We start from the raw sequence: 16764 nt of genomic DNA on the forward strand, positions 1-16764 counted from the left end.
GCGGCCCCCGGCCCGGCCAGCCCCGAGTCCGGCCCTTGGCCCCCGGGCCCCCGCTCGGAGCCAGGAGCAGGGGGCACGCCGGGGGGGCGGCCGGGAGCCGGGCTCTCGCTGCCGGACAGAGCGGGACAAGCCGGCTGCCCTTGCGCCGGGCCCCGGGGCTCCGCGGGAGCTGCGGCTCGGGGCTGCTCCGCAGCGCCCGCGGAAACACAGCCAGCAATAACGCAGATCCCTAAAAAAAGAGAAGGAAAACAACACACACACAAAAAAAAGGATAGAAAAGTTGTCCAGACGAAAAACACACTCGTCAAACATACTGAAAAGATTGAATTATTTATTTCCTCTGGGGACTCCTGTAACCATTCATTTTTAATAGAGTCTAATTAAGAGTTCCCCAACGGGTTTTACTTCTGTAAATATTTCAGATGAGCTCGGGTTTCCGGGCAAATCCTCCAGAGCAAAAAACCCCGAGGCGCATACATGTAACCCCCTGCCCTCCCCGTCGGCCGAGAGAAACCGGCCAGGCGGAGAGGCAACAAGTGGCCGGCGCTCGCAGCGCAGAAGCTCCAGCAGCACCAGCGGCGCTTCCACAGCCCGGGTCCCGCTTCGCTTTTAAAAACAAAATCACCTCGAAGGAGCGCTCCTTCCCCCCGCCCCCGAGCAAAATCCACGACCGCGCGGCAGCCGCAGAAACCCGGCCGAAAAGCGGCGGCAGCTCCCGGGCTCCCCGGCCGGGCGGCGGGACCGCGGGAGCCCCCGGGACGGAGCCCCCGGGACACCGCGCCCGGCCCCGCACAAACCGGCCGGAGACTGCCGACGTGCCTGATATAAAATTTATTGATCTCTCTTCGTTTAGAAGAAGGAAGCAAACGAGGACTAGGGACAGAGAGAAGAAAGGAGCATTTCGATGACTTTTTTTAAGAAATCCGGTAAACAAAACTAAAACGTTTTTTCATCCGATATGTCAAAACATGAATCACAGTAAAAATCACAAACCAATTTACATTAAGTTTACAGCTTAAGAAAAAACAAGACACACAGCTTACTATAAATAAAAGAAATGCGTTTGCGACCCGCACAGCTCTCTCCCACCTCCCCCGTTTTTTTAAGGGACAAAATCCTAAAGTTAAGAAGTCGTGAAAGATACAGATTGTGGATAGAAACCAGGCGAGGCTCGGTAAGGTGGGAAGGACAAAAACACTTAAGAAACCACGACGAAAATGTGAACAACTGAATTAAAAAAAAAAAAAAAAAAAAAAGGCCCGCCGGTTTGGTTGGGTTTTCTTTTTTTGTTTGTTTTTTTGGTTTTTTTTTTTTACATCATTGCAACGCTAGAAATCAAACTGGAAGATGCGAACAAAACAGTGCCCAACATAGCAGAAACCAGGAAAGAAGTTGCCGTGGTTTGTAAACTTCACAGCGGCTTCTAGGAGGCAGGAGTTGTGCTCTATTAAAATAACAACTTGCTCAATTATTATTTTTTTTTGTACAAAAAAAATAGACACAACTAACGGATTTCCTTTTTTAAAATTTCTCCAAAGTTAGTATTAAGTCTGCTAAGCCGAGCAACACTGCCGTACGTCCCGGTGGAGTCAGGGAGCGGTGGTGGGGTTAGGGATTAAGACGGGGAGCCGTCCGGGGCACTCGAGTTTATATGTGAGTTAGTGGTACGGTACCATTCACGCCAGTCCCGGCACTCTGGTAGTGCTGGTGGACGCTGTGTAACCTGCTTCCCTGCAGGGCGGAAGGGTCTGTGGCATCCCCCCCCGGGGGCAGGTACATGCTGATCATATCCCGCAGGTCTCCCAGGCAGGCTCTCTGCGTGTGGGAAGTGATGGCAGGAGGAGGCGAGCTGGGCTCGGATTTCACCACCGAGCCCATGGAGCCCAGGCTCATGGCCGTGGAGGGCTGCTGGCCGTAGGCGGCGGGGGACATGCTGTAGGTGGAGGCGGCGTTCATGTAGGTCTGGGCCGTGGACATCATGGGGCTGTACTGCAGGCCCGTCATGTCGTAGCGGTGCATCTGCTGCAGCTGGGGGCTGTTCATGCCCGGGTGCTGGCTGTAACCCAGCTGGTCTTGCATCAGTGAGTAAGCCCCGTTGGTCCAGCCGTTCATATGGGCATAAGTGTCAATCCTCTGCCCCACCCCGACGGGGCTGCTCACCGCGTTGCCCCCCCCCGGGGCCAGCAGATTACCGGGCAGCGAGTATTTGTCTTTCTTCAGCAAGGTCTTGGTCTTCCTTCGGGGCCGGTATTTGTAATCCGGATACTCCTTCATGTGCACGGCCCGCAGCCGCTTGGCCTCGTCGATGAAGGGCCGCTTCTCGGCGTCGCTCAGCAGCTTCCAGTCAGCCCCGAGGCGCTTGCTGATCTCCGAGTTGTGCATCTTGGGATTCTCCTGGGCCATCTTCCGCCGCTGGCCCCGCGACCACACCATGAAGGCGTTCATGGGGCGCTTCACCCGGTCCTGGTCCGAGCCAGCTCCCGCCCCGTTGCCGGCCCCGCCGCCTCCACCACCTTTGCCGTTGCTGCCCGGAGCGGGGTTGCCCCCAGCGCTGCCCGGCGTGGGCTGCGGCGTCTTGATCTCAGTCTCCAGCATGCTGTACATGGCCGGAGCCGGCAAGAGGTGCGCCAGGGCGGCGGGCAGGCGGGCACCAGACCGGGGAGAGGAAGTTAGAAAAAAGAAAATTAAAAAGAAAGGGAAAAAAACCTGCCTGGGCGGCTGCTGCGAGCGGAGGAAGTTTCTCTGCTTGGCGGGCGAAGGCGCCGCTCCCCGAGGACGAGGAGGAGGAGGAGGAGGTGGTGGTGGTGCTGTTACTGCTGCGGGTGCGGTGCGGGTGCGGATGCGCTGCGCTTCCCGCGGGCAGCACCAAGCGATGCGCACAGCAATCCCGGGGGTATTTGATTGACGGGCTATAAATGAGCGGGCGGCAGCCAATCAGCGAGCGGTTCCCGACAGCCCCGACGCCGGTAACTGACCGGCTGGGGAGGGGGGGGAGCCGAAAAGTTGATGTTTCGGGGTCGCGGGGGCCGAGCCCCCACCCGCCGTCTCCCGCAGCCCCCGGCCCTGCGCCCCCGGCTCCCGGCCCGAGCGGCGGGGCGCGGCAGAGCCGGAGCTGCGCGGGGCAGAGAGGCCCGTGGGGCCCCCGCAGCTGCCGGCTGCTCTGCGGGGGAAGGAGCGGGCCCGGGCGCCGGGCGGGCCGGGGCTGCCCTCGGGGGCGCGGGGAGGAGGAGCGGGGCGGAGCGCTGTGCTGCAAGCGGGAGCCGTGCCTTTGCCAGGCACAAAGGGATTTGGGGCTCCCGGGTGGATGCACAGCCGTGCGCCAAGCCCGCAGAAGCTGCCTGGAGACGGAGCGAGCCCGTGCTGGATGACCCCCCCTTCCCGGAACGGATGGAGCTGGGGAGGGCGCACTGAACTCTTCTCGCTGCTGAGCCCTCTCCGGGGGGAGAATCCGCATTGCCCCACCGGGACCGGGCACTCGGTCCCGCTGGGGGAGGGTCTGCGCCGCGGCAGTCCGAGGGAGCGGCGGTGGGATGCGAGCGGGGCGGGCTGGCTGCCGGCCGGGGGCTCTCGGCCATCCCCCACCTACTCCCACCGCAATGCCACTTGAGTTTTTCCACTCGGCTGCCCCAAAGGGGGAAGGAGGTGGGGGGCACGGCCGGCGCTTGCAAAACCCCCAAGTTCCATGGCAACAGCAAAGTTCCCTCCGTATGAAACAAAACTTTGGTGGAGGGTGTGTGAGCGGAGCGAACTCAGTGGAGCTGTCAATCACGGGCCTCCCTTTCCGTCCCTCCCCTCCCCTTCCCTTCGCATCCTTCGTTCCTTCCTTCCTCCCTCCCTTCCCCAGAGGCACGGACACCCGCACCTGCACGGACAGGGCTGGCAGCTCCTTGAAAGCACGGCGGGGACGGAGCTACCGCGCCTGCCGCTGCGGGGCCGGGGGGACGCGGGGCGCGCTGCCCGGTCCCAGCTCTTCCTCGCCCACCCCCTGCCCCGGCTCCAGCTCTGCCGGGGTAAGCCGGGCTGTTCCGCCGGCCGGGGCACGCTGCGGGAGGACAGGCTAAGACGAGCCTGCAGTCTGCTCGGAGTCGCGCTAGGAGAGTATCGGTGCCGGGCGAGGCGGGCAGCACCGCCGGTTCCGCCGACGGAGCTCTGAGCAAACTACCCCGGCAGCGTGTGGGGCGCAGGGGAGGGTCGGGGGCCTTGAGGTAGGGACGTGCCTGGACATCACGTCCCGTAGCGAGGGGCCCGGCGAGGAGGGATGTTGTCGCCACAGCTCCCCCGGCTTCGCAGCCGTCGGTGCTGCCCCAAAGAGGAGATCGCGAGGAAAACGACGGTGCAGGGGAGCGGACACCTCCAGGGCAGGGCTCCAGCCCGGACCCGGAGGCACAGCCCGAGCCGGTGCCGCTAGCCCCGAGCCCGCCGCGCTGCTGAAGCCGGGGAGGGGGCGCCGGGCCGGCTGCAGGGCGCGGCGGACGGGACCGCTCCGCGCAGCCCCGCTCAGCGCTTCCCGCGGGCGGGGGGCAGCGCTCCGGCTTAAAACGGCGCTGGCGGTGCTCTGGAAGCAGCACGGTGTCGTGGCGGATTTTTATTTGAGTGGATGCGAGCGCTACTGCAATTTAGCAGCTTAAGGTGTCACTCGTTTTGTACGGATTTCTTTTCCGACAAAATCATCTGTTGAACAAAGTCGAAGGCAAAATAAATCCCGCTTGGACGAGCTGTGATACAGTCAGCATTTTGTCTTTGTTGTTCGGCTTGTTACTGGTGTGCTCTTGGGTGAAGTTAAAAATTTCGCAGCCCGAGAGGACAGGGTGACAGCGGCAGGCGGTGTGGCAGGTGGTAGCACACCGCGGCACGAGTTCGCTGGTAACTTTCTCAGTATCTAGGAAAAACTTCAGACAGCTGCGATGAACCTCAAACCCCTCCAAATATTTTGACCACGCCAGTCGAGGCTTAAGACGTGCCAGGCTGGGCTGGAAAGCGACTTGGTACATATCTTGACAATTCTTTGAAATTACTTTATGTAAACGTTTGTTGGAGGGACTGAACACGCTTGCATGCAACTCAAAGTAAGGCAGTATACAGAATGAGAGGGCATGCCCAAAGCCCAGGGAACGGTGTTTCCTTCGATGTTTAAATAAATTATTACAACGTTAAGTTTCAGGCTCTTTGTCTTTCAGTATGTCTGTGCTGCCTGAGAGCCCTCTGACATAATTTTCCCCCCAAAGCCACGCTATTTAACACTTTAAGGTCCATGTTATTTCAAAGTAGGACATTTCTCTTGAAACATAGCTAATCTACTTGTAGATGAACTGAGCCTGCCTGAATAAAAAGTAAGTATAGATTCGTGCGTTTCCACGCTTCACAGGTCCCTGTAGCCCTCCCAGTGCACTAGGGCTCCCACGCCGCGCACGGCCAGAGGGCCATTTAAAATACTGGGCTGATTTATATTTCCAGAATAAGGGGCGAGCAGGAACAGGCTGCTCGCCACACACACACACACACACGCTTCGGCGTTAGGGCTGGGAAGCTCTCACAGAACCCCCTGAGCGATGCCAGCACCCGGGAGGGGAGCCAGGCTCCTCTCCCAGCCCCTGGCAGACCCCCGCACTCGCCGCGGTGCTTCACGTCCGAGCCACTGGCCCGGCCCGGCCCCCGCAGGCGCTGCCCCCGCAGCCCGCCGGGGCAGCCCGGCGCTGTCGCCGCTCACCGGTGTCCAGCTGCAGCGCATCGGGATGGCTCCCCCCACCTCCAACCCCCGGCTGCCCGGCAGCGGGTGCGCCCCCGGCGGGACCGGAGCTGCGGCTTGGGAAGGGCCCGCCGGTGCGGGGCCGGAGGGTGTGAAGCAAAGCGCGGGGCAGGGCAGGGCTCGGGGCTGCCTCCGGCGCTCGCCCCCCACCGCTCCGCAAAGGCGAGCGGGGCCGAGGGAGGAGAAGCGGCTGCTTCTGCCTCCCCGGTCTAAACACTACAGATGGTGAGGCGGCGGGGGGAGAGGGGGCAGCGAGGCAAGCCCCGCTATACCGACTGCTGCTCCCTAAAGTTACCTGCAGAGCGCTTTAGAAGGTCCTAGCCCGCCGCCCCCTCGGCAGCCACCAGCGAATTCCAGGCTCCGTCCGCTGCTCAGTCCTGCCCGTCCCGCGTCCCGGGAAAGGGGACGGAGCCTGCGGAGCTGCTGGAAAGTAGGGAAGGGGCAGCGGGCAGGAGAGGACCCAGCCAGAGCAATAAACGGAGCAGAGAGATGGGGAGGGGGCTCATGCCCGGAGCCATTTTCTTAAATTCACTCGCCTCCGGGGCTAGGGGAGCAGCCTTCCGGGGCCGGCGATCCCCGTGTGTCTGGTGGGGGTCGGGGAACGCTTGGGGTCCTGTAAATACAGTTGTCAAATCCAGAGAGGACCACCTTATTATTCCCCCCCCCCCCCCCCCCCCCCCCCGTCTTTTGGTGACAAAAGAGAGCGAGGCAAAACCGGGACTTTACGGCACAACCCGACTTGAACGGGAAACCCCGCGGCTCGACAGGCGCGTTGGAAAGGGACCGTCTGCTCCTTACGCAATCAGCGCTTAATAAGCGACAGCCATTAATATATGTTAATTGCAGCTCCAGCAGAGTTTGAGGGAATCTTGGAACGGTGTCAGGGAGGTTCTCTGGCGTTCAACGAATAACGCTATGAACCAAACTGGCCTCGTTTAATCTTATTATTAAAGCATCCTCCCTGGTCCCCAGCCTAACTCCCGATCGAGACCAGCGGGGGCTTAACTCGACCAGGCAAGGGAGCTGAGCGCCCCTTTCGTTTGGACCCTGCTGACCCTCGCCAGGATGATGCTCTGAAAATGCCGAGGCTTTTAGCGATGCTTAAGATAAAAGTTCACGTGCTTTTCCGTTTGGTCCCTGTTTTAGGCTCAATCCCACGTCCTCCCGCAGAACTTTCCAGCGTGGTAATGTGGCTGCTAAATGGATCATTTCAAGCTCGTTCTGCCGCCCAGGGTCGTTATGAGATTTTTGATTCCCCATCTAACAGTGTCACGTTAAAAAAAACATCTCGAGATTGCCTGCGGGGCTGCCATAGCTGGCCCAACCTTCCAGCCCAGCGAGAGGGGGAACAAATCATTGGTTTTGACAAATGATCTCCCAACGCCTTTCTGTGACTCCCCCAGTACCTTGCCACAGAGATACCGATGCTGCGCTAGAGACGACAGTTGTCCCCACTGCTCACGTATACGGGAAAGCAAGGGATACTTTTGATGACATCATTAAAAATAGCAACATTTAAGAACAAAAATCTTAAGTGTGTGGGTAAAACCCGAGCGGCGGCGTTTGGGTACAGAGCAATTCCTTTGAACTGAGCCTCCTAGTGCATTCAGGAGGCAGCGACGAATGTTGTTTTTAATCACATCACTCCCCCCCCCCCCCCCCCCCAGCTGAACTTTTATTTGGCTTCTGACAACAATAGCGGGCTGCAAACAGACCTCTCGGAGAGCCCACTGAATAGACCCTTTTCGAGCCTGGATTGTTTCCACCACCACAAAACCCAACCAGTAGCTCTGTTTCTTAATTGGGTTGTTCCTGGCCCTCGTTCATTCAGGTGTTCGCGAGGAATTTGTTTATTAGCCTTTGACAAACAGCTCCTCCTGGCAATCGCCTCATGGGGTTGGCTTCAGCGGGAGCAGAGGGATGCAGGGGGGAGGCACTGTTAATAAGGACTCTCTCCATCTCCAAGTTACCAATTAACAGAGCCGCAGCGGGGACCACCAGCACAGGACAACTCGCCAGGGCTCGCTGCGAAGCCCGGGGGAAGCGATAGGCTTAGCTCATGTGTTTTCACGCGAAAACACCAAGGTAAAAACGAGCGTGAAAAGTGATGCTAAAGAGCCCACCGCTGCCCCCTGCACCGGCAGGGCAGCCTGTGCCGAGCCTGGCAGCAGCCTCTTTCCCAGGAGACAAGGCAAGAACAGTAACTTTCTGCAGCGTCCCCCCGCTGCTACAGTACCAGCTGTACAGCACCCCCGGAAGAGCTGCCTGCCCCTGGAACAGGCTGCCCGGGGAAGCGGTGGAGCCACGGTCCCTGGAGGGATTCACAAAACGCGTGATGTAGCGCTTAGGGACACGGTTTTGCGGTGGGCTTGGCAGCACCGGCTGACGGCCGGACCCGCTCATCTCGAAGGTCTTTCCCAGCCCAGAGGATCCTGTGATAGTGTCGCTCTAACGCCTCAGCCCCCTCGCGTTTGCCCTCCCCGCCCACCGCAGCGGGCACCCCGCGGCTGCCCCCCGTCCCGCAGCACTTGCAGGCAGCGCAGCCCTGCGCGCTCGGCAGCCCCGCAGTGCCCGGGGGCGCGCACCGGGCGGGAGCGACACCCCCGCCGCGGGGACACGCGTGGGGACCAGGCGGGGCACCCCCGCCCGCGCGGCTCCTGCTGGGGACCCCCGGCTGCCACGGGCAGTGCGCGCTCCCGCGGGGCAGCGGCTCCCGGGCGCCAAGACCCTGCCCCTGACCTGCCCCAGCCCCTGCCCCAGCCCCTGCCCCAGCCCCTGCCCCGCGCCGCCCGCAGCAGCCGCCGCAGGACCGGCCCCCGCGCGCCCGGAGCCCGCCGGGCCCCGCCGGGACTTGTTGCCGGTGCCTGAGTGACCCTTTCCCCGGCGCGGAAGACAACTGAGACATCGCTGCGCTCCTTCTTCAGAAAAAATCCCCATCCCAGACCAAATCATCTCTGGTTTGTCCATTTAAAACTTCGTGATTCTTTTCCGCAATGTTTTCCATACAGATCTAGTAACCCACCTTATTTGCTGGTAATGATGCCTAGGCTCCTCTTTATGAGTTAGATTAGAAATCAGACATTAATTGTAAAACTGACTTGCTAATTAGCTGCAAATAAACTATTCATTAGTGACAAATTAAAATCAAAACACACCTTATTCCTACTCTCTGACATACAATTTTGAAGGCACATATTGTCTCAGACTACAGCCTGTATCACTGGCACAGCAAATTGAGATCCTGAAAGGTTTCTCTCCAGGATAAATAATTAAAATATATTCTACTTTAATTGACATTATAGAGGACACAAATGGGGTTTTCCTTTTAGAAAGAAATAGCAGTTTCTAAATAAAGCTTTGCAGGCTGCAGAATGGAGGTTTCAACCAAATGAATAGTCATTACTACCTTTTCAATGATGTGGGCCTTTTGATCAGAAAAGAAATTAGCTCTAAAGGACAGACAATAGGAAGCCTGCCCTGCAATAGGAAGAAAATTAGATGGCTAAGGCTCTTAACAACACCTATTTCTATAAACCGTGGAGCTTCTTGCTTTTCAATTACAGCTGTTCATTTCATATGAGGAAACTGGAAAAACACAGGGGGAATATAAACTTTGTTGCACCGAAATGCCCAAGATAGGGAAGTCAGTCAGTCTTCCCATTTCCCTTTGTTTTTATCATAATCAGTTAACGAATATCATATATTTTATAATACCAGGAGTATCAAGTATAGCGTTCTCTAGGTCAATCGAGCAATCAAGATGGACTATATTCAGGGAAGGAACTAGTAAAACAGAAGAAACTTTAAGTTAGGTAGTTGGATGTTCCCATTGTAAATCAAATAATACATTTTGCATGTGCATCTCATTCTTGTGTGCATTTCTCAGAGAAAACAAAACAAGAGTGAAGAACTTGAGAAAAACAAAATGCTGAATAACACTCTGCTTTTGGTTGTAGTAAAAAACTAACTCCAGTTTTTCTGAATTGAAATGAATGCTCTGTCATTATACTCGGGACTGAGATTATTTCAGACATGCTCTCCTCACATTACCTTTAACTCATACATCTGGGTTATTTTAGAAGATGTATTCTTACTTTTAAAACTTAGAATTAACTTCTTGTGTAATAAATTTTAAATAAGGGATCTATTTCAAATTATTTCGTTTGGATATTATTTTTTTAACACTGCTATTTCTTCTGAATATAGAAGTAATATAAGTTTTCTTATGAATCTGAGACACAATCATAAAAGCACACCTTTCTTCCTTCACCATTTCTTCCTAGCCATACTTTTATGATGGGGTGTAACAGATGATAATTTGTTATTAGCCATGCAATATACTGTAATGAAATAATGTTTCAGTGATTATTCGAACATATAATAGTCACAAAGCTTTACTGTAAACAGGTCCTGTCCTCATATTGACTCAGCTGGACTACAGAGAGCTCTTTAAGAAATAGCATAAAATCACAGGGATTCCACATCTCTCCCCCCCGCCACCGCCCTCCCCCTTGTTTTTTTAATTCTTCCTAGCTATTTATTTATTTACCTTTCCTTCATTCTTTCTACTTTTTCTCTCCCTTTCCCTTTATCTTTATTTTTCTCTTTCTCCCTGTGGTACTATTTGTTTAGAAATAAGGTTACAGGGCTAATTCAAAGGGGTGATCAAATATGTCTGATTTGTTTTTGCTGTGATAAGGTGTCATATAATTATCCTTTTCACCCTCAAACAAGTAAGTGTTCAATAAAAATTACTTTCCTTGTTCAGAAAACTAAATCACATTTATATTCTGCTTAGAAGTTATTTTAATATGAAATACAACAGCTTTTTATTCAGTGTCTGTATCCTCATTCACTCCAGCTTTGGCCTTGTGATATATAGGAATAAACAATAAGAAATAGTTTAATCTGTGTAGCATGATCTCCTGACTCACAGATTGAAGTCACCAATGGCAGTATTTAATCTCCCTGCTTGAGAGTGGTTAGAAAATATGATTAATGCAAGTCTCTGCCTCACTTTTTACTGGGCTGAAACTCCCATTTGATTTGTAAGATCTTAATTAAAATGTTATTATAATTGAAATTAATTTGTCTGAGAAAATTTACTCATACCAGCTAGTGGGAAAAACCTCCTTTCATGCAAATAGGCAGCTCTAGTGTCACTGAGACTTCTGTAATTCGCAATACAAAACCTACTGAAGATCTGCATCAGTGAGGAGATTAAAGATTTGGGAAAAACTGGTGCCGCCATTTTCAGTCTAGACCTCACAGGGATGTTTTCCTTCTGATAGTATCTTTAGTTCCTGTAAGTAAGTGGAGGGTAAAGAACTGTCTGCAGGAGAACAAGTGAATCTTATTCTGACCTTGACTCTCTCAAAGTCTGAAAATGTCACCTAAAATTGTTGAAGTATCAGAGCAACAAGATTTTGGAACAAAGCTCTACTAGGAACAGAGAAGTAGGGAACCTAAAGAGCACTGAAGACTAGAGTGAACAGTTCATGTGTGGGGCTCTGTTGGAGGGGTTGGACACAATGGGATCTGAAAGACATCAAATACATGCTCAGTGTTAGCAGGGAGAGATTTCAATTCCCTCAGCCCTCCCAGTCCACCATGGAGAACACATCTGGCCATAAGAACAACTTACTAGACCTGAAGATCCTTTCTGTTCTTTTTCTCGCCTAACATATATTGATAAATGCGGGCAATATGTTCTCCACAGCATTTTGCAAAGCAAATATATGTGTATGCATATAAAATAACAGAAATGGAACTCACTGAAGAATCAGTTATTATAAGGGCTGTTTTCATAGTACAAACATTTCTGACCTGAACAGGAGTCACAAATAACTTCATCATTTAAATGAGTATTTAGCACTTATCCTCTATTTCTGTAATAGCTCAAATCAATTACCTGATACTGAAGGTATCTCCCAAGAACTGCTCAATTCCGAGTCTTGCTGAACAGTGCAAAGACTCGTAACTAACCGCCATCTGAATTCTCAATTGCTGCTTACTTACAGATACTTATAGATAATGTTCAGAGAAAACAAGAGTGAAGAACTTGAGGAAAACAAAATGCTGAATAACATTCTGCTTTTGGTTATAGTAAAAAACTGTCTGACTGCTCAGGGCAATGAACAATGGAGCATATGCTCAGGGTTCCTATTATCTGAGCTAGTGGGCAAGTTCTTCATTGACTGTAGATAACACCTCTTCTAGCAGGGCAAGTACAGCTGACACTTGCAGGGGAAAAAGTTATGCAATGGTACATGAGTTAAGGACTTGTGAAATAGGTATTTCAAGGCCATTTTTGAAACAAGTGGATCGGTCACACAGTGTGCATCTAGGGGGACACAGTGGATCTTGCTGCTGGTGCACCCATTACCTTTCTCATCCAAAGAATCTGAACAAAACCCAATTCTTGCTTAAGAGGGCCTTTTGATTCTGCTAGATTTCCTTCTCTGGACCCATCGGGAACCTGTGCAGGGTAGTGACTGGGAGCTGGTGCTCCTTGCTCCGTGGGACAGTGATGAGGTACAGGAGTGTGAAGTGTTTCCAGGTGGATTAGACATTGGGTCTGAATGTGGGTGAGGGTCACAGGACCCTCATCAAGTTAAAAAGAGAAAAAAACCCCACAAAACAACTATTCTGGCAGAAGAAAACAAAAGGTTACTACTCCATGAGTGTAGCGCTGAGGGGAAGTGGGGATTTGGTATGCAGTCCTGAGGCTAGTACCTGAAAAACTCTGTTAGGAAGTGAGGAAGAGGATGTGTGATGTAGGAGAAGCTACGGGGGAAAAGGCTTCAAAAGGAAACATTTAGTGATGGAGAAGACAAGTCAGGTGAGAGACCACGCAGTCTGTAGGGCAGTCTACGTCCCCTGTGGCATAGCTGGTTTCCCTTTTGCTATGTTTTCCTCTTGTCAGCTACCACTGCCTTCCTAGCCCATCCCACTCACACTTTTGCAAAACAGCCTGTCAAATAAGGTTCAGTTTCTTTTTGAAAAGGATTCCATGACCCCTTGGAGAACAGCGTAATCTCATAAAATTGTCATATTCGAATTTGACTTTGATTTAACTTCATCTGAAGACTTTACAAACAAGGCATATCTAAAGGATGTCCAGTGGAAGCATTAGGAATAGCATTCAGAAATATATTGTACAGAGGTTATTTAATCCATAATTGTCCTGTTCTATTTATTTATTAGAGGATATTTGGATTGGAACTGAAAAATAATTGTAAATTGTTAAGAAAACACTTGGAATTTGTGACTTTAATCAGTGCTAATGCAGACCTGATTTCTGTCATCTGGTTTCCAATTTCTATACACAAACTCTGTGAAGACTCAAGCCTGCACTATTTGCACACCAACGCCTCCTGGTAAAGCTAATGGAAAATTAGTGAAAGGTAGTTATGCCCTAGTGTTGCATGGAAAAACAGGCTGTTATTAACAACAGTGACACTACTTCTCATTGCAGGTTCAGTGAAACTAAACTGCATGAAGAATGGCAGCTAACTCACACAAAGAACTGCAAGATTCATATACAGTCTTTAAAGAAAGTTGAGGACCTTATTCTTCCGTTCTCCAGATTCCTAAAATAAAATGAACTGCAGGTTCTATTTTGGTGCTTTTATGGCTCTTCCTATAATGGTATTTGAATATATTACAATAATAAATGCAGGTTTTACTTAACAGCATTCCATATGCAGTAAGAAAGTACTAGCTCTTTTTACAGATGAGAGATCCAGAGGATGGCTATAATAGTAATGCATGAAAACTTTCTGAAAGACAGAGGAAATATGCGGAATCAGATCTCTTGGGCTAGATCAGATTAGCCCAGAGCCTGATCATCTTGCATATCTGTAATTGATCATGCCCATAAATATTACAGGCTGGAAAGGACTCAAAGCAAGCCTGAACTAATGGAAAGGGAAATTCAGATCTACATTTTGTAACTTACTGGGAGCAGTCCCAACAAAACGCCAGGACAAAAGAATCCAGAGAATGGAGATAGTGTTATCAATCCCATCTAAAGCTCTACATATTTGTAACTCAGTTAAATAGTATGTGAGGAATATGTTTTGAATGAGCTGGGGACTGACTAGAGTGGCATGGAAAATATGTTACAGTAATTATAGCAAAAAAAGATAAAATGTACTAAAGAGTAAGAATCAGTCTGCCAAAGATGTTTGTCAAGCTCATGCAAGACACAGTTAAGACAGGTGGTCTGGGCTCACAGCTAGGATGTCTACTGGCACAGGGAAAACCTACACCTTTGTGTACCAGTGTAGATGGGCACAGCAACCCTATGTCCCACCCTAGCAAAGGTCCCGTTGCTCCTGCGCTGCTTGGCTAACGGGAGCATTTCCTAACCCAGGAGAGGTCACTGCGCTCCCTGCAGCCTTCAGGGGCTTCCCAAGAGCTGCCACAGGGTGCACAGCCACCAGGTAGAACATTGTCATGTCAGGGAAAAGTGTTACGATGACTGATTTTTCCTATTCAAAACTAGTCACGAGCCATGGGACCTATTTAAATTTACAGTGTTATTATTCCTTTGGATTTCCTTAATTTAAGCGTCTGAGGAAATGACAGCTACAGAGAAAAGGCGTCTGCGCTGTTGTGTAGCATAAGAATGCCCAGAGTTAAGCAACAATGAGACTTCCCAGAGTAATCATTTTCCATTGATAACTGTTACACCATGACAGATTAGTCAAGTAAAGACATGAGCTTGAAACAACTACAGAGCGTTCAGGTTTAAAGCCTTGTGCTAGGGAATCCTGCACACTCCCAGACTGAAGGCTGATGCGAGACTTGGTGGATTTACACAGGATTGGTACTTACACTGTTACAGTTTACTTAAAAAACTTTGCTTGGAGATTAAGAGCAAAGCCAAGTTCCAGTGTTTGCTGAGACCTGTTAGCTTCCTGCTCAAAAAATGAGAAGATGGCACAGAGGGTATGAACCGGTCAAAAGAAAACACTTTATCCCAAGGTCTTTGGGTCTGATCCCAGTGCGTTACAAAAGAAAATAACTACTATCTGGTAGGTGTTGCTGGCTTATGTACACTGAGCTGGAAATCCTTGGTTCTTTTACTCTGTACTCATTTTTGCATCATTAACTCTTCAATAACTTGCAATTATAACTCGGTCATCATGAAGTGAATGTGGTGAGTGGACTATGTACATAGCACTTCTGCACAGAAAGAGCCTTCAAGTCAAATTGGTAGGAACATGTGGATAAACAAGTCTAGCTTCTGTTCATACCATTACACTTGTGATGAAAAAGAGGACTTTTGAGCTGAAAAAAATGTTAATCAAGCATTTCTCCCTATTCCTGTGTTAACATCACACATAAACCCCCAACATTTCCACATTCAGAATTATATCAGAAAAATTGTTGCTACGGTATAAAGCAGCATTCACATTTTCCTTGTCATTTGTCAGCTTCTGGCCCTGCTACCACTACATATTTGATGTATTTTCCATTGAGCTAATTAGACAACTAACAACATGAACGATTTATTTATAGACTTAAAGAAATACCGACCCTGGGCTTATTGCCTAGAATAGAGCTGAAATGCTTATATTAATAACACACATGCCATTTTTGTCAGCTACATGCTTGCAAATGAGAGGGATTTTTCAAATTAGGATTTTTACTTATGTTCACGGCATCAGGCCAGATCATGCTTGTTTGCTCAATAAGACGTTTCAGAACCGTGACAATTACAGCTTATATATTTTCAGATCATGTAATATCTAAAGTGTGATGATAACAGATACTTGTAACAAATCGATCAAATATACACTCTGATTTTATTGACTGTTAGGGTGATCAATACTGTTTAGCTTTTCATGTTACACCTGTCATGGCTACAAAATTCTAGTGTTAACAGATTGATAAAAATGTTACAGATATATATGTATATACCTGTATATATATATATATATGTACAAATATATATGTATACACAAATATATATGTACACACATGCACACTGTAGAGACAATCACTGAGCAATTTAGAGCAAGAAGCTGAAAAATCTCTCCCTAGTTTGGTTATGTGGTAGTTGTCTGAGTCTGAATCAGTATTCCCACTTAATTAATAGTTAAGTTGCAGGCTAGGCAGTATACAGCACAGACACTAACATTAATGGCAGAACATATTTCGTGCTGTCATTCTTTTCACCTAGAGTTAAGGTAATATTATATACAATTATCAGTCTTTACCAGGAATTTGTTCTGCAAACATGTCAGTTTGCATTATAATTTCTAAAGTTCGAGGCATAGAAGTAGGTCAAGTTTGAGAAGACTCTGTTTTTTTAATTGTTTTCTGCTGCATTTGTGGGGAAAGGGTAGTTAAAAACAAACATGATCAGAAGTATAGACAATAAGGTATATAGTCTTCAGGTTAAGTTATCTATTGATGTAAATTTCACAATGTCATTATACCATTGACTTCACTGCACCTGCAACATACAGCATAAGAAAATACAACCTACTGCTTTATTTAGAAAACAGATAAGTAGTCGCTTTAATCCATCTTTATAAAATGGATAGAAGAATGATAATTCAACTCACTGAGGTTAACACTGATGATATGATTTTACGAGTGGCTTCAACAAACTGAATAAAACTGGTTAAATTAATAGATGCCTCCACCTGCATATTCCCTATGAAGAGTAGGACTCCGTAACATGAAAATAAACCAAAAAAAAAAAAAAAAAGAAAGAAAGAAAAAGATTGCACATAGCATATTTTCACTTGCTTGGTATGAATTCTGTGTAACAGGAATGTGTTTAGTGATGTTACTTCAGCTAAGAGACTAGGGCAAATAGGTGCAGTATTTTGTGCAATAGCTTCTTTCTAAAAAAACTAGATGTGTCCATGTAAGTGGAAACTAGATAAATTACTATGAAAAAATATAATGGCTGGAGAACAGGATTACACATAATAAGGTAAACCCTCTTTAATACAAATACCAAGGTGATATTGCCGTTATGTGTGCTTTTTCAGTCT

General features: G+C 49.5%; 1 protein-coding gene across 3 annotated transcripts; it reads right to left on the reverse strand.

Moving 5' to 3' along the window:
• Window positions 1-1349: 1349 nt before the first annotated feature.
• On the reverse strand, window positions 1350-2743 carry LOC130158869 (transcription factor SOX-3-like). Of its 3 annotated transcripts, none has more exons than XM_056359966.1 (2): window positions 2553-2604; window positions 1648-2513 (listed from the first exon to the last, which is right to left on the reverse strand). In XM_056359966.1, the coding sequence occupies exons 1-2, from the start codon at window positions 2602-2604 to the stop codon at window positions 1648-1650; spliced, it is 918 nt and encodes a 305-aa protein (XP_056215941.1). The 3 variants fall into 3 exon arrangements, with proteins under 3 accessions (XP_056215938.1, XP_056215941.1, XP_056215940.1); XM_056359965.1 differs by having other exon boundaries at window positions 1648-2477; window positions 2514-2604; XM_056359963.1 differs by having other exon boundaries at window positions 1350-2743.
• Between the last annotated feature and the right edge of the window lie 14021 nt (window positions 2744-16764).

The sequence above is a fragment of the Falco biarmicus genome, chromosome 14, assembly GCF_023638135.1.
Source record: "Falco biarmicus isolate bFalBia1 chromosome 14, bFalBia1.pri, whole genome shotgun sequence".
NCBI lineage: Eukaryota > Metazoa > Chordata > Aves > Falconiformes > Falconidae > Falco > Falco biarmicus.

Coding starts and splice junctions, on each gene's coding strand:
- LOC130158869 (XM_056359963.1), bottom strand. CDS start 2,604: ATGTACAGCATGCTGGAGACTGAGATCAAGACGCCGCAGCCCACGCCG.